Below are 21007 nucleotides of genomic sequence, written 5' to 3'. Positions count from 1 at the left end.
AGAGCAGCAACAGTAACCGGCTGCAAGCGACTTACCTCTGTGGATTTCCAAGCATGAGTCTTGACCGGTCGTGTTCCCTGGGACAAGGTGGTTCCACTAGGCAACTCAGTGTCTTGGCACTGCTCTTGTTTCACTCCTGCCTTGGAAGTGTTTTCTGTCAACAACATAAAGCTAAGAGTTCACTTTGGCAAAAAATAGTAACGTTTTTATGTTAGCTCCCAATTTTTAAGCTAATTACTTCTGAAGATCCATTTTGTCTGCAGCAGATACCTCATGGGCCGACGGTCATTTCAGTTTATCCCTTCATAATAATTGACAAATTCAGGCCGATTTAAAAATATAACTTTGATTCTAGCCTTTTTACCCCATCAACAATTTTATTGTATGCTTTATTATTTGAAATATTTTTTTTAAATAAGGCACAATACAGTGTAGAAAATTATAGTCTGAAAATTACCCTTAGCAAAAGCAGGAATGACAACTAGAATTATCCTAATTAATATTTAAAAGAACTTTATTACTGCAGTGTGAATTTCAAGTGTTCACATCTATGAGGTATAGGTTGTATGATGAGAAAGCACTTTTAAACAAAATTTTAAAAATTTTTAAACATGCTGTGCCAGCGATATAGGAGATTTCTGCTTGTATGTTTTTACTGAATTTAATGGTTTTTTAGTTGCCATTTTCCTTTCCACCTTTTCTTTTCCTGGGTGGGGAGGGGCAAAGGTGTAGGGAGAGAGAGAATCCCAAGAGGGCTCTGCACCCAACATGGAGCCTGTCATGGATTCTCAGGACCCTGAGATCATGACCTGAGCCAAGACCAAGTCAGATGCTTACCCAACTGAGCCACCCAGACACCCCTCCTTTCTTTCTTTCTTTCTTTCTTTCTTTTTATTTACTTATTTGACAGAGATCACAAGTAGGCAGAGAGGCAGACAGAGAGAGAGGAGGAAGCAGGTTCCCCGCAGAGCAGAGAGCCCAATATGGGGCTCGATCCCAGGACCCTGGGATCATGACCCAAGCCGAAAGCAGAGGCTTAACCCACTGAGCCACCCAGGTGCCCCTCCCTCCTTTCTTTCTATCTGAATTACTGCATAAACGAAGTATTAGCGCCAACTCTCTCTCAGCATGTTATTGGGTACAATAAGAAGTGTAAGGAAGCGATCTTCAAACCGGTATTTGCACACCACTGGGGTACTTAAAGACTTCCCAAAGGCCAGGTGGGCAAAGATAGTTTTAAAGGTCTCAATGTCCAGATCTACCACTTTTCTATATACTCTTTGCAAAAACTGATCTGCCTAAGAATGGGACTGTGTGGAAGCTTCAGGCCAGTTCTTCCCTCTTCCTCTTTCATAGTCAGTTTCCTTTCACTTTACACAGACACACCCATCCTCTTCCCATCTCATTACGATGCATCCTCCTTTATGCTGCCACCATTAGAACCTCGAAACGCCTAACAACAGTAGCAAAGACTGGTGTAGGGAAGCCTCCTTCAATCAAGGCAGGAAAAACCCGAAGTAAAGCTCTAAAATGTGTCCCATTTTACACATATTTCTCTTAATGGCAAAGCAGGACATAAATGCACAGTATTTTGGTCCATACTGGGGTGGGTATTCAGATCTACTACAGTATGGAAGAGCAGGACAGTTGACAAGTTTCATCTAATGTCCTGTGCTTTTCATCCCTCAGCTGTTGTCCAAAAATGCATCATTTCTGAGGAGGACAGAAGGAAAGCACAAGCACGTGAGACAGGGCACCTTCTTTCATCCACGCGACAGACTTATAACAAGGCTCCACGCCTTAGCCATCTCCCCTAGGAGAAGAATTCAAGAATGTGAGTGCAATCACAGTGATGTTCGTTTGTTGTTTTGTTTTTTGTTTTTTGGTTTTGTTTTTTTTTTAGTGATGTTCATTTGAATGAAGTAAGATGTTTTCTGAAAGAAAGTTGAAATCTGATCTGGCAGACCATTTTGACAATAAGGGCTGGCTTTGCCAACTAGGTAAATACGGTCAATATTTTCCAAAAGTGGAATGAACGAGATCTGTAGTTCTGAAGAACTGCTGAGACATATTTAAAGCATATGAAATAATAATTATCTCAAAAATTGTTATACTGACACGTGTTCCACAATGAACGTTTTTCTTTTTCACATTTTGTGAGTATATTGTGTTAAAGTGTAACTGGCAATAATTAATAATCTGATAAATTTTAGTAAAGTTTTTTTTTTATATTATTCCCAGAAACTGAGAAAGTCTATGACTCCTAATGACTGTTTAACAAATCTTTTTCTATGAGGGTTGTTTCCGTTTCTTTGCTTTCAACAACACTGAAGACAGACCTAATCAAGTCAACAGCTGACAAGAGATGAAAACCATTTTTATAATAAATTACTATATAATTCTGGAATATTACTTAAAAGGAATTCATTGAACTGACTGACGTTGCTATAATAAAACACCTTCTATTCCCACCTACAATTTTATGTGAAAAAGTCTTCTTAACATTTCCATCCATAAAAATGCAAAAGAGAAACAGAATTTATGCTGAACCCTGTTTACTTCCAGCAATAAGTAATATTCATAGGTGGTTAAATAAGCAGTTCCGTGTATCTCATAGAAACATGCATTTCCAATAAAATGGTATTCTTTTTGAGTATTTATAAAAATTATAATATACTTATGTGGTTTTGGTTTTGATCAATTGTGTGCTAAAAGTAATTATAATGATAAATCAATCTAGAAAGAATATTTTACCACTTAAAAGCCTCTGGACCTAGAAAATGTAATTTCAATTTATATACATGTTTGATGTAAAGAAGACTTCCAGGCATCAAAATACTTTCTATTAGGATGAAATCCTGTGAGGGATGTGGAGGAGAAATATGAATTCAAGGAGAAAAGGAAATTGCATGATGTAAAGCTTCCAACAGTTAAAGACTGTGTTTTTTCAAATGAATGGCTGCAGGTAGCAGTTACACAGTGTTTAGGTTCCTTTAGGTACTATGCTTCAAAGTCTTGTAGAACCGTTTCATTTTGTTTTCTTTTGTCCTTAATGTCAATATTTTGAATTACGTCCTTTGTGGTGACTTATGATACAATTTCACATGGCAACCTAAAAAAAAAATGCAGCAGGAGGTATTTAATTTTTCAAAATCACTTTAGGGGCTATGCAAGAAAAATAGCTTGAAAACCCACGGTCTAAGACATGGTGGTCCTCGCCTTCAGAAAGTGGATAGCCGGACTCGGGAGATAAGACTGACACACAGGCTTAATGGGAAACAATTAGAGGAAAAAAAGACCGTGCCGAACTTTCTTAAATTAACTAACTTTGGGAATAAGTATTCTAAGGAGGAAAAAAAAACCCAGTGTGCACTAACCAGAAAGTGCCTCATATAGGAAGTAGAATTTGAACAAGGCTTTGAAGGGTGACTAGGGTCCTGATCAGTGTAGAATGAGAAATTATCCCAAGTAGAAGGAGCTACGTGGGCAAAAGGAGTATGATATATGCCAAAGACACTGAAGAAAGAATAAGAAATTTGCAATTATGGCTCTGACTTTTCATCTTCTCCTAATGTCACATGAATAATTAAAATGAGCTTTCTGGGGGCCCAGAGGTTTTATAATGAATACTGGCAAACAGTAGTGGTTTGAGGCTTAGATCATCTTATGTACTTTCATGTGATTCATCAGGAACTACCCTTATGATCACTCTTTGAATATTCAGCAACAAAATTATCCTTCAAGTGATACGGACTTAGGTTTAGACATCACAAAGGTAGATTAATAACAATTGCAGGAAGTTAACTTTGAATTAAAGTATGAAGAAAACTGAAGGACAGCAAGAATTTCGAAAGAAAAAAATATCTTGAATATTTAGAGATACATTTTAGGCTAAACAGCTAAAATATTCTAAACCTATATTAAATAATCTTCTAGGGGCAAGAAAGAAGACAGTTAGAACATAGTGAGTCTATGGAAATTCATTGAGACATTTTTTTTAGTACCAGCACAGCACTGGAAGTGAGGTGTGCTTAATTAAATTAGGTGATTACACAAGATTTATTTCCGGATTTTCACAAGCAAGTGGAAGGCGAGAGCACAAGTTTAGTTTCTTAGTGCAAATGAAGGCCCTTTGGTATCATAAGCTATTTATCAGTTGAGACAGTGAAGTCACAAGCCAGGGGGACTCATGTACAAATATGAAACCCCAAAGGGAAAAGTGAAGGTGCTGAGGCAGTGATGCTATCGGGTCATTCGAAGATGAGAGGTTAGATACCGAAGCTGGAGGTGCCGGGAGGAAACCATTGAGAGAGAGCCTGTAGATTTCAGTGAGCCTGTGCAACTCAGATAATACCGCAGAGCAGAACTGGCAGGCCCTGTGATACTTCTTAGATGAGATATCAAACTGACATTCAAACCATCAGACATTAACAAGGCAAGAGCACACTTTGGAACTGAAATGTGGCACAAATTAAGTAAATTCCCAAATTCCTCCACTTATTATTTAATCTAATAAGTAGTGTTGCTATGTATTGACAGCATCCTTTCAGGTGTAAGATAAGTCATTTACTTAACAAAATCAGCTTTAAAAAGAAAACGCGTCTACCAAAGAAAATACTCCGTGGGCTGATGAACTGATAAGATGGGGAAGTCTCATAGTGATTATCTTTATATCTAACTTTTGCAGAATCATGAGTTTGGAACCTTAACAACTTTGCTGTCTTGGAGCACATAATTGCACTTAAGCATCTTCAAGTAATTGCTATTTGTCCTAATTTTTTCAACTTCCATTTTGTAATGATTTCAAACTTATGGAAATATTGCTGCTAGAAGACTACACAGAACTCCCAAATACTCTTCATCTAAGTTTGCCAATTGTTAACGTTTTGCTCCATTTGCTTTATAATTCTCTTTCCTCGTGGACACACACGTATTATGATACTCCCATGTTTTAAACCTCGAGGAAAAGCCATTGTCACAGGTTGGGTTCCCCAGGAAGCAGATCCCAAGGCTCAAGTGTGTGTGAGGGACATTCACCAGGGAGTGAGTGCCTTCTGTATCAGGACTGGCGAGGAGCGTGGAAGGCAGGACCGGGCCAAGGGAGAAACTCATCTGTCACGTGGCTGCAGCAGAGGCCGTGACCGATCCGCCAGGAGCTGTGGTGCTGGGATGGCCCTTCACTATGGTCCTGCCTTGAAGCAAGAGAGTAGCCCAGATACAACCATGGGCCACTGGATGTCGTTTCCCTGAGGAAGGGGCTCTGACCTTGAGCCAAGAGGTTCCCTTCAACTGTTAGGAATTCCTAGAGAAGGACTGAGCTGAGAACCCCTCAGCCGCCAACCCTCCCAGCAGCGGAGGGAATGAGTGCCTTGATCTGGGAGACGGGGTCTGGGGGGCACCACGAAGTCCACTGCAGACCCCACCTCTATGCTCCTATTTACTTCGGAGAAATGCTGCAGAGGGATTGGAGGTAGAGTGTGAGTACTGTAAATCTTTTTTGAAAGGCGAATTTTGAGATTAGCAGAGAAAAGGCTTCCCCCCGCCCCAACAAAAACAGAGAGAATAAGAAAGCAGAGATGTTTAAGCAATTTTAAAAATCAAATTTTAAATTGGTAGATGAGAAAAGGTGAGAAAAGACAAACTTTTGTTGCAGGAGATCCTAAAAAGGGAGCTAAGGCAATTTTATTTCTGAGTTTTACTAACAATAGCATACAAAATTTGAGACACTGCCAGTAGTTCTTACTTAAGAATAACCGGGAACGGGAAAACGCCCAGACCGCATTAAGAGCTCAGCCACAGAGACGAGGAGCACAGTCACTACACAAGCAGGATTAGGTATTCGGGGCGGGCTCCTAGGTTAAGACAGCACACTGAAACTGCAACCCATCTTTACTGCCTTCCAAACACACATTTCCACCACCTAAAACTTAAGAAGTTTTTAAAAAGTCAAAATTAATTTTTAAAAAATGTACAACAGCAATCTAACATGAAAAGAGGTAAAACCAAAAATTTTTAAAAGGAAAATGACCGGTGGCCAAAGAAAGCATCTCCTGCCCCCCAAATGTGATAGCGATGAGTTGATCAGATTCTGAGATTTCTCAGGGACACCTGGGGCAGGGGGCTCAGTCCATTAAGCATCTGCCTTTGGCTCGGGTCATGATCTCAGGGTCCTTGGATAGAGTCCTGCTTTGGGGCCCTTGCTCAGCAGGGAGCCTGCTTCTCCCTCTGCCTACCACTCACTCTTTCTATCTCACAAATGAATAAATAAAATCCTTTAAAAAAAAGATTCTGAGATTTCTTGTCACTATCCACATGTCTAGAACAAGGAGAACTGAGCGGACAATGCTTTTCTCACTTCTTGTGACTGAGAAGAGGTGGAAATTGGTAAAGGGGGAAAAAAAAAAGAGGTGTACCAGAGTGAGTAAATACAGATGCTGACACTTTCATGGAAGTGAAAGCTACAGTTTCACACTGAACTGCGTGGATGATCTGAAGTTCAAGAGCATCTCCCCGCCCCAGGGCAGCAGGGCACATTTCCCAGCTAGACAGGATGAGCAGGATCCTGCACAAAATGTTCAGAGGACACAGCAGAGCCCAGGTGTCTAAACAAGATCATGTAAGGCCTCACGAAGGCTTCCCTTCCTCACTGCTGCAGAAAGTGGATAAAATAAGAAACAGCACAAAAACCACAGCTCGGTGGAGAAAACAAACTGGTCTCAAACATGGTGGGAAGAGTGAAGAAATCGCTCAGTGTGTCTGAGCTTGTAACTGCTGAATATGATGGTGCTGTCCCCGTATCTCCTCTTTTACTTAAGACAACTCTGTGATGGAAACCATATTATCCTCATTTTACATTGTGCTACAAAGCTTGCATGTCCGAGGGCACACGGTCCACACAGACGGCGTCAGGATTCAAGTCCGGTCAGTAAAGTGCCAGGACCCAAGGGCTTAACTCTTAACTCCTCACTGCCTTCAAAACACACTGCCTAGCGAGAGCTTGCCATCAGCAAGATGGAAAGAGACCCGGCAACTCCACAAACACATTCCAGGGGGAGAAGAGGAAAAAGAGGAGGAGGAAGGGAGGGGGAAGCAAGAAGAGGGAGAGAGAGGGGGAGGAGGATGGCATGCAAAAAATAGACTCCAAATGTACAAGAGAATGTACTTCAAGGAACAGAAGGACGTTCCTCACAATATGGCATTAGATGGTTTGGGAAGTTATTGTAAATTGTGTATTTTCATAGATTTCATTTTAGAATTGTTGCTACTGTATGACAATACAAGGTTGAGCTTTTTTTTTTTTCTCCAGTGTTTCTTGGCCTTACATGTTTCCTCCTCTTTTTTTAGGAAATCCTTTCCATAGCTCCTTCCTATTTTTTCCGTTGGGCTGTCCTTTTCTCACCGATGTGCAGAAATTCTTTATATATTCTGGATAATCCTTTGTCACTTACATATGTTAGAAATTTTTCTCCTAGTTTGGGACTGAGGGTGTTTTTTGATGAAGAGAATTTAATATAGTTTTAGAAGTTTTCTATTGCTGCCAAAAATTACAACAAACTTAGTGGCTTAAAACAACGCCCATTTATTATGCCGCCATTCTGTAGCTCAGCTGTCCGGCAGGCCTGACAAGGTGCTCTGCTTTGGGTTTCACAAGGCCAAAATCAAGGTATCGGCCAAGCTGGACTCTTCTCTGAAGACTCTGAGGAATAGTCCACTTCCAAGATCATTCAGGGTGTTGGCAGAATTTGGTTTCCTTGTGGTTGTAGGACTGAGGTCCCCATTTCCTTGCTGGCTGGCAACCAGGGATCACTCTCAGCTTCTAGAAGCCACTTGTGTTCCTTATCACCCCAGTGATACCACTCCAGTTCCTTTTCAACCCAGTAAAGGTGCATCAAATCCTTCTCACACCTGGAATCTGTGACTTCCTCTTCTGCCACCTGGGCGAAGCTCTGCTTTTAAATGGTGTGTGATTGGATTAAGCTCATCTGGACATTTGATCCCTTTTTTTGGAATGTTAAATGGCTTTATTAGAAAATTTGTTTAATGGAAAATGACTACAAAATGGTAGGCATTTTACACCAGTAAACAAAGGATATCCATTATTTTTATTCTATTATTTACTTAGAACAAATTAACATATAGTGTATTATTAGTTTCAGAGGTAGAATTTAGTAATTCATCAGTTGCATATAACACTCAGTGGTCATTCCATCACATGCCCTCCTTAATAGCCATCCCCCATTACTCCACACCCCCCTACCTCCCCCCCAGCAACCCTCAGTTTCTTATAGGTAAGAGTCTCCTATGGTTTGTCTTCCTCTCTGGTTTTATCTTATTTTTCCTCTCCTCCCCCGTGTTCATCTGTTTTGTTTCTTAAATTCCACATATGAGTGAAATCATGATATTTGTCTTTCTCTGACTGACATTTTGTTTAGCAGAATACTCTCTAGTTCCATCCATGTCATTGCAAATGGCAAGATTTCATTCTTTTTGATGGCTGTTTTGACATATAATGTAACATAATCATGAGAGGTAATCATCCACAGGTAATGCCCACCTCTCAAAGGGGAGAGAATTACATAAAGACAAGGGTCATTGGGGCTTATTCTCAGAATTTTCCCTACCACAAGAGTAAAACTTACAAATGCTTTTTTAATAGTTGGCACTTTTTCAGTTATGTTTAAGAAATCCTTCCCTATCCCAATGTAAAAAAGATATTCCCCTTTATTTTCTTCTAAACACTTCGACATCTTTTTTTTTTCTCCTTTAAGTCTTTAATTCCTCCAGAATTTGTTTTCATGCATATGAAGTAGAGACCCAATGTTACTTTTTTCAATATGAATAAATAATTGCCCCAGCATTATTTATGAAGTAGTTCATCCTCTCCCCACCAGTGTGGAACACCGCTTCTGTCATATACTAAGATAACCTAGTAGCACAGTCTGTTTTCTGGGCTCTACAGGTTTGTTCCACTGGCCCATGTGCCTATCCCTCCATCCATACCACACTGTCATGATGACTCTTGCTTTAGTCCTGTCACCCAGAAAGGCAAGCCTTCCAACTTAACCTTCTTCAGGAATGTTTTGGATATTCTTGCCCTTTTGGTACTTCCAGATAAATTTGGGAATCAGCCCAAATTAAGATCCTTTTCGGATTTTGATTATAATTGCACTGAATCAGTGGTTCTCAAACTGGGGGCAGTTGTGGCCCTCAGGAAACATCTGACAATGTCTGTAGACAGTTTTGGTTCTTACAACAGATAGGGAGCTGTACTAATAGGATCTGGTGGGTAGAGGTCAGGGATAATGCTAAGTATCCTCCACTGTACAAGACAGCACCCACAACAAAGAATTATCTGACTTAAAATATCAATAATACCAAGCTTGAGGAAAACCTCCACTAAATTTGTGTAATCTGGAGAGAATGGGTATTTACATCTTTGTGTATTTCAATAAACAAACATGAATATCATTCTATTTATATAGGTCATCTTTAATGTATTTCAGTTAAGTATTATAATTTTCAGTGTAGAGGTCCTGTACAGTTTTTTAAAGATTTATCCCTAAGTAGATAATGATTTTTTTATTATTATAAATGGTATTTAAAAAAAAATGTTTACTGTTTTGTGCTGGTACATAAAATTACAACTTGATTTACACATTTTGAGCTTATAGCCAGCCATATTGCTAAAACTCTTTCTAATATGTCTGTAGATCCTTTCAAGTTTTCTATATGAAGATCCTATTATCTGCAAATATATTTTGCCTCCATTTCTATACTTTTACTTTTAATTTCTCTTACTTATTTTATTGTGATGGATACTACAAAGCTGAAGCAAGGAGCATTTTTTCCTACCTGATTCTAAAAGAAATACTTCCACATTTAAGTGTCTGAAAAATTTTAATTTACATTTTTAAAATTCAAACTTAATTGCATTTTTGCTAGAAAAATGATCTGTGTAACATAGATTCTTTGAAATGTTAAGACTTTCTTTATAATACAATCAATTATAAAATCCATATTTTAAAAAGATGTTTTATTCACTAGATTTATCAGAGAGAGACTTTAAAGTCATTACTATAATGGGATATGTTTCAATCTCTTCCTGTAGTTCTACCATTTTTTTTTGCTCTATATACTTTGAAGTTACTTTATTCGGTATACTCACATTTAGAAGTGTGTATCTTCCTGGGGATTTAAGCCTGTTATCATTGTCCTTAATAATGCTTTTGGCTTTAAATCCTACCTTATCTGATATAGTATAGTTATGCCAGTTTTCTTTAGTATATGTCTGGTTTATCTTTTTCTACCCATTTGCTTTTAACCTTTATGTGGACTTATGTGCACAGCATATATCTGGATTTCTTTCTCCCCAATTTGATAATCTCTGCCTTAAGATGAGTTTAATCCACTGATATTTATCATGATCATTAATATATTTGGGCTTATTTCTACCATTTTACCTTTTTTATTTCCATCTATCCCACTTTATCTATGCTTCTTGCTCTTTTTTTTTTTTAAGGTTTTATTTATTTATTTGACTGAGAGAGAGAGTGCACACACAAGCAGGGGGAGTGGCAGGCAGAGGGAGAGGGAGAAGCCACCTCCTTGCAGAGTAGGGAGCCCGATGCGGGGCTTGATCCCAAGACCCTGAGATCATGACCTGAGCGGAAGGCAGATGCTTGACTGAGTCACCCAGGTGCCCCTCTGCTTCTTCCTCTTTATAAACTTTTATTTTCTCATTCTATTTTTTTACTACTTTGGAATTTATGCACTCTATTTCTCTTCTTTTGGTGTTAACCCTTTCAAGTTTATCACGCACATTAACTTTTAAAAGTTGAGGGTTGGGATGCCTGGATGGCTCAGTTGGTTAAGCGTCTGCCTTCGGCTCAGGTCACGATCCCAGGGTCCTGGGATCAACTCCTGCATGTGGCTCCTTGCTCAGGGGGAACCCTGCTTCTCCCTCTGCCTGCCATTGCTCCTGCTTGTGCTCTCTGTCTCTGAAAAATAAATACAATCTTAAAAAAAAAAAAAGGCTGAAGGTCAAACAATATCCTTACCCTTCTCTCAAAAAATATAAGGATCTTAGAACACTGAATTCTGTAGACTCATTTCCAACCTACAGACCATGGCTACCCACTATTTTTGTCTGTTTTTCAAACCCAAAAGTTAGACATTACTCCTTTACACAGAAAGTGTTCATTTTACATACAAGTTTATTACTTGTTAGTCACTCCCTCTTGCATTTCCAACCATTCTTCTGGAATAATTTTCCTTCTTTTTCAAGTATATCCTTTAATGAAGGTCTTCTGGTGGTAAGCTCTTGGGTTTTTTTATTTATCTGTAAGTGACTATTTCACCCTTATCTCTGAATGACAGTTTTGCTGGGTACATAATCACAGGCTGTTATTTTCTCTGAGCACTTTGAAAATGCTGTATCACTGTCATCTGGCCTCCACAGTAGCTGAAGAGGAGAGGTCACTGGCGGGGTAACAGCCATTCCCCTGCAGATGTGTCCTCTATGTCTTAACACTGCTTTTCTGTTTTCCTTTTCCTTTGGAGAGATCTTCTAGTTCACTAAATTAAGTTTTTTCTTTTTTAATTTCAATGGTTTTTCTCATTTCTGTAAGTGTCCATTTTTCAAGTTAATATAGGCATGCCTAATAATCTTTTTTCCCAAAGATTTTATTTATTTCTTTGCAAAAGAGAACACAAGCAGGGAAGAGACAGAGGGAGAAGCTGAGCAGGGAGTCCAATGTAGGGCTTGATCCCAGGACCCTGGGATCGTGACCTGAGTAAAAGGCAGCCGCTTAACCAACTGAGCCACCCAGGCGCCCCGTGATGTTTTTTGTTTAAGTAAAATAGTTTTAATTTTTAGAGTTTGGTTTGGCCCAAGGAGCCAGGCAATGATAGATATAACTGACATTTGAGTAACTGGATTAATTTAGAGAAGGATCAATCCAGTTTTGACACTTTTGCGTGTATGTATGTCTTTTTAAGATTTTATTTTTCAGAGCAATTTTCGGTTTACAACAAAACTGAGAAGTAGAGATTTTCCATATACTTCTGACACATGCATCACCTCTCCATATCAACACCATGATTAATCCTTTGTTTATTTAGATATTTAAATGCGTAGCTATTCTATGTCATGTATCTGACCTTTCTACTATCAACAATCTTTGGGGGGCTACTCATTTTTTTTCTGGGTTGCTGCTATAGATCGTGAGCTCATTGCTTGATTTTAATTGGAGGGAATCCTATGGACCTAACTTGTGAAACGGTCTTTATTCTTGCAGAGAAAACTGCCTTGAATCACTCAGTCCCACCTTGGGTGTCTGGTTCAGCACAGCAAACACAGGCTTTCCTTCTCAATGCTCAAGTCAGGTCCCAAACCATTTTAACTATTGACAAGTGCCCTTAAACAATTCAAGCCTGAAAGACACCTGCAGGGCCCTCAGGCACCAGCTCCAAGTCACTCTGACTCTCGCTCACCTGTCCTGTTCTTATTTTGTTAATTAAATTAAATTAATTAATTAACTGAAATTTTTGGAAGACAAGATCTTTGGAGATTTTCCACACCCCTAGCGAAGCCAGAAATGTCGCAATGGTTCATCATTTAGTCTTTGGTTACTATGCAATAAATGAGTTTCTTGGAACCCCTCGTAAGTCTCATCACTAGAAGTAGACCTAAAATACCTTTTAGTTAAAAAAAAAATGCATCGGGGCGCCTGGGTGGCTCAGTGGGTTAAAGCCTCTGCCTTCAGCTCAGGTCATGATCCCAGGGTCCTAGGATCGAGGCCCGCATCGGGCTTTCTGCTCAGCAGGGAGCCTGCTTCCCTCTCTCTCTCTCTGCCTGCCTCTCTGCCTACTTGTGCTCTCTGTCTGTCAAATAAATAAATAAAATCTTTTTAAAAAAATGCATCTAGTACAATGCCATTTTTATAAAAATAAGTTCTCCCCAGTTATCCATTTTCTGTATGTATATATGCACAGAAAGATGCCTAGAATTTATGCTCATCTGACATGAGTTATGGCTATTTCTGAGTGAAGAGATTGAAAAATATTGATTCATTAGTGTTTTTGAGCCTGTATTGTTTTTACAAGAATAGAGTGATTTTTTTCTGAAACAAAAATAAAAGAAAGAAAATAAGGGCACTTGGCTGGCTCAGTTGGTAAAGCATGTGACTCTTGATCTCTTGATCTTGGGGTTGTGAGTCTGGGCCCACCATTTGGTGTAGAGAGAACTTAAAAATAAAATAAAATAAAATAAGAAGAAGAAGAAGTCAGAACCAGACTGGAAGTAAGTACTCTAAGATGTTAATGGCAGTTGGGTTAGGGTGATAGAGATGGAAGCTACTGTTGTTTTGTTATTTTCTTTATTGTACACTTGTCTAAGTTGAAAAAAATCACTGCTTGACATTCATCAGTGCAGCTGTTTTAGCAGGAACTGCCATTTGTACCATAAGCCCTGCCATCTAGACTGTGTGTGATATGGCCACCAAGTATGACTCCACATCAACTCTGTTAGTACAAGGTTCACCGCAGGAAGTAACATTAACACTGGTGTTTGTGCCTATAAAATCCTAACAACTACTTTGAAGTTTTACTTTTAGCCCAACAGGAAATATACATGATTTTTAGGGAAACATTCCCATGATATAGAGTGCTACTACATTTAACATAGACGAAAGTAATCCTTCTCTAATACAAGGAAAGTTCCATTGCAAAGAATAACACCACTGCGGAAATGGAAGCTTTTTATGGAAGATCAGATGACCAACAGAGGTAATCAATGCTTTGCTGGTCTGGTTGTAAGCAATGTCTCTGGTGATAGCTTTTTATAGTTCTCACCTCTAAGGTAAGGGCGTGACACTGATGCTTACAGCTCAGAGAAGCAAGAGTTGTAACTGTGCACATAGGGTTTTCGTGTATTTCTGTTCTCTTGGAGGTTATGCCCAGTGATAGCTTTCAGTCTGTTTTTTAAAAAAGATGTTCAAAGAGAGTGTTGGTGAATGACGGCGTCATGGAGATGAATTTGTAGTAAGAGAACATGTACATCAAACAACAATTATCATCCAGTCCATCTCTCCCTTCAGGCAATAAAATTACCTAAACAAAAACTTTCCAAGCCACCTACCACAATTAAAACTTGGAGAAAACATGCAGGGATAGAAAAAAAGGGGTCAGAGGTAGTAATGTGTGCATAACACCTTCTCCAAAGTACCTATTTCCCCTTGCTAATTTACCACAAAGAAGCTAGGCACAGCTGTTTCAGCTCTAGATCCTAAAGCCTGGGAATCAGATTTCTAGCAATGATTCAACTTTACATTTCAATATAACTAAATAATTTAGAGATGTCTTTAAATACCTCCTGATGGAAATGCACCTGTGTAATACCATCCCTTGCCTCTCTAACTGAAATGTTAGTCGCTTTCAATTTCTCTTTCTTCTCCAATACATCATCTGCTTACCCCATTTCCTCTCTATATTCTATCTTTACACATTACCTTTCCCTCATTTCAATAACCCTAGAGCAGGATGCTGGATTGAAAACAACTGTCTCTCACAGAGCTTCTCTCCAATTCGTATGGCCTTCATTTCTACACAAAGCAATAAGAATTATCTTCCACCAACAGCTGTTTTCAGTAATAAAGCAAAGTTCTGTGACTAAGCTAAACACCCCTTCTGTTCTCCAAGGCCTACAGTGGTTCCTAGTTGCCAGTGGTACCGAAGTGAAATCTCCAAATATTCTTCATTATGTCCTTTATGAACTCTCAATGACCTGTCCACGTTTTCAACATATTCAAATTTATGTTTTCTATTCCATTTAGTCTGACAACCAGGCATTAACATGATTAATTCGTTTCTTCTTTTCTTTAACACTACAGTAAGGACTATTGAATTTCCCATATATTTATTCTCTCCTTCCTTAATGACAGACCCTCTAACTTTAATCGGGGCACATGGCTGTCTAGGATAAAAACTACATTTTTCAGCCTCTCTGGAGTGACAAGACAGAAAGACCCCTGGGTCCCTGACATCACGAAGAGCCATATCAGTCCTAGAATATCTAGTTCTGGAGTATTTTTAGAAGAGAGAAAAAAAATCCCATTTTGTGTAAGCTGTTAACATTTTTGGTGGCCTCTTCTACTATCACTTCTGAGAACACTGAATTCTAACTGACTCACCTATCTCTGAGTTTTCATCTGCTACTTCTGTCCCACCATGAATGCTCCCCCAATTCATTTTCTTATCTCCCTCAGCACCCCCAAAACACATATACACCAAATTGTCAGTTTCCTTTCTTCTTTTAAAATACAGCTTCTGGGGCGCCTGGGTGGCTGAGTCAGCTAAACACTTAACTCTCGGTTGCGGCTCAGGTCATGATCTCATGAGTTGTGAGATCCAGCCCCATGTCAGGCTCCGTGCTCAGCGGGCAGTCTGCTCGAAGACTCTCTTCTTCTGGCCCTCCCCCTGTGTTCATATTCCCACTCTCTCTAAAATAAATAAATAAATCTTTAAAAAAAATACAGCTTCCTATTAAAATGCCCGTGTGGAAACAGTTAGTTTGCTAAGCTTAATACAATTACTCTTTTTTGAACACAAACACACACATCTATGTATCTAGTATGTTTATGTGTATCTATACATAGTGGTGGATAAATGAAGTTTTTAAATAATTTAACAGATTTTTAACACACTAAGTTTTTACATCCAAACATTCACTATTCACTTTTAAATAGTACTCTTAAACCACAAATTCATTTTGGTGATGCCATCATTCACCAAAACTCCTTTTGAACATCTTTTTTTTTTTTTTTTAAACAGGCTGAAAGCCATCACTAGATATAACTTCTTTTTTTTTTTTTTTTTTTTTGACAGAGATCACAAGTAGGCAGAGAGGCAGGCAGAGAGAGAGAGAGAGAGAGAGAGAGAGAGAGAGGAGGAAGCAGGCTCCCCGCCGAGCAGAAAGCCCGATGCAGGGCTCGATCCCAAGACCCTAAGATCATGACCCGAGCCGAAGGCAGAGGCTTAACCCACTGAGCCACCCAGGTGCCCCAATAACTTCTAAGAGAGCAGAAATACATCCAATTTGGTTACCAGTCCTGGAACAGTGTCTGGCATATAATAAGTATTCAATACATATTCGTAATATGAAAAAAAATTAACTGTAGCAAAACTTCATTTGAAGGTAGACTGACTTTTTAAAAGTAGTCAAAAGTCATTCCAAGCTCAGTTTAGTGAATAAGATGTGTCATAAAGCTAGAGAATATCATTTGGGGTTAAAAAAAAAAGCAGTGACTATAAAGCAATAAACTCAATTTCCTTGTATGAATCATAAAAATGGCTCAGAGCTAAGCTACTCCTTTGGCAATTTGAAGATTCATTTCCTAAGTTTATAGTAAGTTCACCAAGCTCGCCCCAGATGACACCTGGATTTCTCTTTGCCTGGAACACCCCAGATACACATGGACTGTCCCCTCACTTCATTTGGCTCTCCTCCTCCAAAAGGCCTTCCCTCACTCCTGACCTAAACGCAAGCCATCCCTGTCACTCTCTGTCCCCTAACACTGCTTTCCTTTTCTTTATAGGACTTGTCCCTAGCATAATATTTTATACTGATTTTGTTTTTGTATGGTTAGTATATGTCTCTGTCCCTAGAATATTTGCTCCATGATGAAAGGGACGATGGTCTACTCACTGCTATAGCTCCAAATTTCTGCTCCATATCCAGACTTCAAATAAATTCCATAAATACAAGTTTATAATGAAAGAGAAAAGAAGAGAGAAAAGCAATGGAGGGAGAATAAGAAAGGCAACAGAGCAGTTGCAAAAGGAGTGAAGAAACTCTGGGCCAGTTAATAGTTGGTGATTTTACTCTGTAACCCTTTCCTGTAGTAGTTTGAACTGAAGGCTTCCGTGAGAAAATTTCAGAGTGGGTCTCTTATCATTCCTGGAGATTTATTTTAAAATAAAATGGCCGCCCTCAAGAAAGAGGTTCCACTACATTTAGAAGCATGTAGATGGCATTTACTGTCTTTTACTGTCTTTCTGTCTCTGGAGTCCACACAAGCACAAAGTGAGAGGACATTTGAGAACCCCTGACTGAGTCAGAAAAGTACTTTAGTGATTTTTAGCAGGATCGTTCCACGTTGGTATTACTATGAACATTCTTAATTTCCAGATTTAACTGACATTTGGAACATCTGTTCAAACTGAACACCTGTAGCTCTTTCGGGATCTTCCTTAATAGAGGTACAGGATAAAGCTAGCAGGCCAGCCTCTGAAAATACTTTTTTTTTTTTTAAAGATTTTATCTACTTATTTGACAGACAGAGATCACAAGTAGGCAGAGAGGCAGGCAGAGAGAGAGAGAGGAAGGGAAGCAGGCTCCGTGCTGAGCAGGGAGCCCAATGCAGGGCTCGATCCCAGGACCCTGGGATCATGACCTGAGCTGAAGGCAGAGGCTTTAACCCACTGAGCCAGCCAGGTGCCCCTGAAAATACTTTTAACTCTACCTTATTCCTGCTCCGTCCCTCACTTATAGCATGAGGTTTAAGTTCCTTTCAAGGGACAAGGATCCAAGGCACATTTCTTTAATGTTTTTTGCTTCCTCAAACTGCCCACTCCTTATACAAAACTTCACAACAGGATTTGTACCAGAGAAGACAGAGCCCGTTGACATTCCTTTACTTTTTTAAGCAAATTTAATAGAAAAGATAATTGTGTCTCCCTACTGATTTCTGTAACACTACAAAGAAATCCCTTTTTTAAAAAGTTCAGTTCATATTTAAAATGTATGTACTATGAGGCACTGTCATCCTGTAGGAGTTTTAGAGACTTTCAGAATTCTGAGGCACTTTTAAGCAAATGTAGGATCAAACAGCACAAAATACACAGATACCCAGACCCCGAGTCTCACATTCTAGTTATGATGAAAATCTTAAAATGAATCATGATGCCAAGTAAGCATCACTACTTTAATACCATTTAAGCTCAAAAATCCCACTTTTTTGGAAACCCAGATAAACTGCATTCCAAAAATAATCACAAAATTTTCTACTATTACTCTTCATCTCTGTTTTGTACAGTACAATGCCTAACATAGTAATAAGAGTACTAATATAGCATTAATATTTCAGTATGAAAACCGAATGTTTTATATTTTTTAATTGTTCTTAAATGATACCTACTACATTCTAGGTCTGTGTTCAGTATACGTACTTTTATTACGTAGCCTTGCAACCTTAAGAAGCTTACGTTTCTTCTCTGAGGCAGGAGTTTCTGGTGTGTGGGCGGAAGCACATGCTGTTGGTGAGTTAGCTGTACCAGGTAATCTTTTAGGAAATGTCATAGAGTAGGAGGTACGCCGTCTTGTCCGACACGCTACTTCCCTCTCTCTGTGCAGCAACTGTTCATCCATCAGCAATGTTATGACTTGCTTAGACTTCTCCCGGATATAGTACCCTGAAAAACACATTGAATTTGTGTAGGTAAGAAAATATTCACTGAAGTTACAATTAATTTCTATTCTAAAGAAAATTAGGGGAAAATGTAAACAGTGTAGCAAAGCAGAAAAAATCTGTAACAAGTCAAAGGGAAACCTAAGTTTCATTGGAGTTGTCAATAAGCACTCCTTTTCTTATACTTTAAGAAGTAACTATATGTGTGATGAAATCATATCACTTATTGACATGACATTTTTCACTTTAAATATATTTCCTTTTAAAAACAATACATTCTCTGCAATAAATCAAACAATGTAGGCATAAAAGAAGAGGAATGAATTAGATCTAGATATAGGACAATGACATTGGCTAAAGATTTAAAGTAATATGCATGGTTATGAGTCAAATCAGTAAAGCACATGGGAAAATCAATCATTATATATGTATACAGGAGAGAGAAGTAGATAGAGAAATACATGGGTGGATGGGTGGATGGATGATGGATAGGCAGGCAGATGGCCAGCGGTGTCCCCACGCATTGTTAATATCGGCTACCTTAGAGGAGGACATTAGGGTGGGACAAGCGTAGGGAGGACACTTAGATTTTCTTTGACATAACGTCTTACTAAAACAACTTGATGCCATTAATAGAGTGCCAGAGCACAGTCTAAGACCAGAATCCTAATGACAATCTGTCCTTAACCAACTGTGTGACTCTGATACGTTAGGTGGTCTGTTTGGGCTTGAGTTTTCTATGTGAAAACCAGTAGAAGCACATCTGTTCAGTGTAATTCACAGATACAAAAGTATACACACTCAAATATATAGTATTATTATTACTAATCTCAATCTCCTCCCCTGAAAAATGATAAGGAAAACCACTTCCCTCTCCACATCTCGGGCCCAACTCATATAACATCTCGTGTTTTCCCAAGCCTTCCTCCAGGAGTAAAATGACAAGTCCTTAGAGACCCACTACTATGTTCATTTTGGGCTCTAAGCGTGGTGAATTGAAATATTAATATATCCAACTATAACTTACTAGCAGGGGAAGTAATGAGAAATGGTCAAATGGAGGGTGCTTTTGACAAAGGAGGCCAACATGTTCTCTGCCAGTCATTTCATTAAGGACCGCTACGACAGTGTTAGAAACCTTTGCTTAAGTTGCCATCTTTCCCAAGATTATTTTACCTACCCTCAGTCTCATTTCTTAGTCACTTCCTCCTTCCAAACTTCCTTTATAACTGCTGTGAAGAGTATCCTTCTTGGGGCGCCTGGGCGCCTGGGTGACTCAGTGGGTTAAAGCCTCTGCCTTTGGCTCGGGTCGTGATCCCAGGGTCCTGGGATCGAGCCCCGCATCAGCATCATCGGGCTCCCTGCTCAGGGAGCCTGCTTCCCCCCTCTCTCTCTCTGCCTGCCTCTCTGCCTGCTTGTCATCTCTGTCTGTCAAATAAATAAATAAAATCTTAAAAAAAAAAAAAAAGAGTATCCTTCTTGACACCCTTAACTTCCTTTGAGTAATCTGTAGTCCATAAACAAAAAATCCTGCAGGGTTTTGGGTTACAACTCCTTGTCGCCTGATAGAAGCCTGCTGTGACTGTCAGCCCTTGGGGACAACGGTGCCAGACACCACTACTCCCTTGAAAACTGCCGTAGCTTAGTGTGGGGGAAGGGGTGGAAAACTTGTTTTTCCATTTCTAGCTTCACAAAAACTCATCTCCTTTTTGCTTCCTCTCTCTCCCTCCACCTGAACCACCCAGACTGCCTTACTCTGCTGCTCTCTGTCTCCTTCAAGCTGCGTGTTAGCTGTTGCTTCTGCCAGGGACTCTGCATGGCTAGGTCCCTAATTCTTTCAAGTCTCTACTCAAATGTCACCTCCTCAGAGAAGCCTTACTTCTGCCCACCCTATCCAAAATAGCCCCATTCCCATCACTCTCTATTCCCTTACCCATTTTATCACTACCTGCTATTGTGTGTGTGTGTGTGTGTGTGTGTGTATAAATATATATGTTTGTATATATACATAATAATTATATATATATACACACACATAATAATATATACACATTCATTTATTTGTTTACTGTTTGTTTCCTCACCTACAAGCTCCATGAGGGCAGAGAGCCTCATTCACCCAGTATCTCCAGTGTCTGGGAGAATGATTGGCACATAGGAGCTACTCAATAAATCTTTACTGTGTAAATAAATTGATAAAGGAACAAATTACCAAAAAGTCTCCATTTTGTCCTTGACATAATGCAAATGGAACCAGATGGATGAAAGGTACCAAGTGCCAATTTACAGTGTAGCTGCCTGAGAAAGTTGCCTGGCCTGAGTTTCTTGCAACACCCTTAATTACAAGAGGTCAGAACTAGAAATTATGGGACAGATGTGGATTATTTCAGTCGGAGTCTGCATGAACTGGTGGGACTTGAAAGCAGCTACAAAAGTTCAAAGGTCCAAGCAGGTACATCAAGCAGAAAGCCAGCCACAATGACGAAGCACTTCTCCCTGAAACATGAGGGCTTCTCCCTGAGGGAGCAGGTGACAGCCTGCCA

The 21007-nt window shown here is 39.4% G+C and overlaps 1 protein-coding gene across 1 annotated transcript in view; it reads right to left on the bottom strand.

Moving 5' to 3' along the window:
• The window catches only part of ENTHD1 (ENTH domain containing 1), a gene marked incomplete at both ends in the record, with an annotated part of 96807 nt that overhangs the window by 60652 nt on the left and 15148 nt on the right, over nt 1–21007 (bottom strand). Inside the window, 2 exons of the mRNA XM_080810127.1 lie at nt 36–154; nt 18226–18468. Of these exons, the coding sequence (XP_080666253.1) occupies nt 36–154; nt 18226–18468 (362 nt within the window). The remainder of the gene's footprint in view (nt 1–35; nt 155–18225; nt 18469–21007) is intronic.

Source organism: Martes martes (genome assembly GCF_963455335.1).
Source record: "Martes martes genome assembly, chromosome: 8".
NCBI classification, from domain to species: Eukaryota; Metazoa; Chordata; class Mammalia; order Carnivora; family Mustelidae; genus Martes; species Martes martes.
Note: the sequence above shows the minus strand (reverse complement) of the source record. Positions and strands in the feature narration are given on the sequence as shown.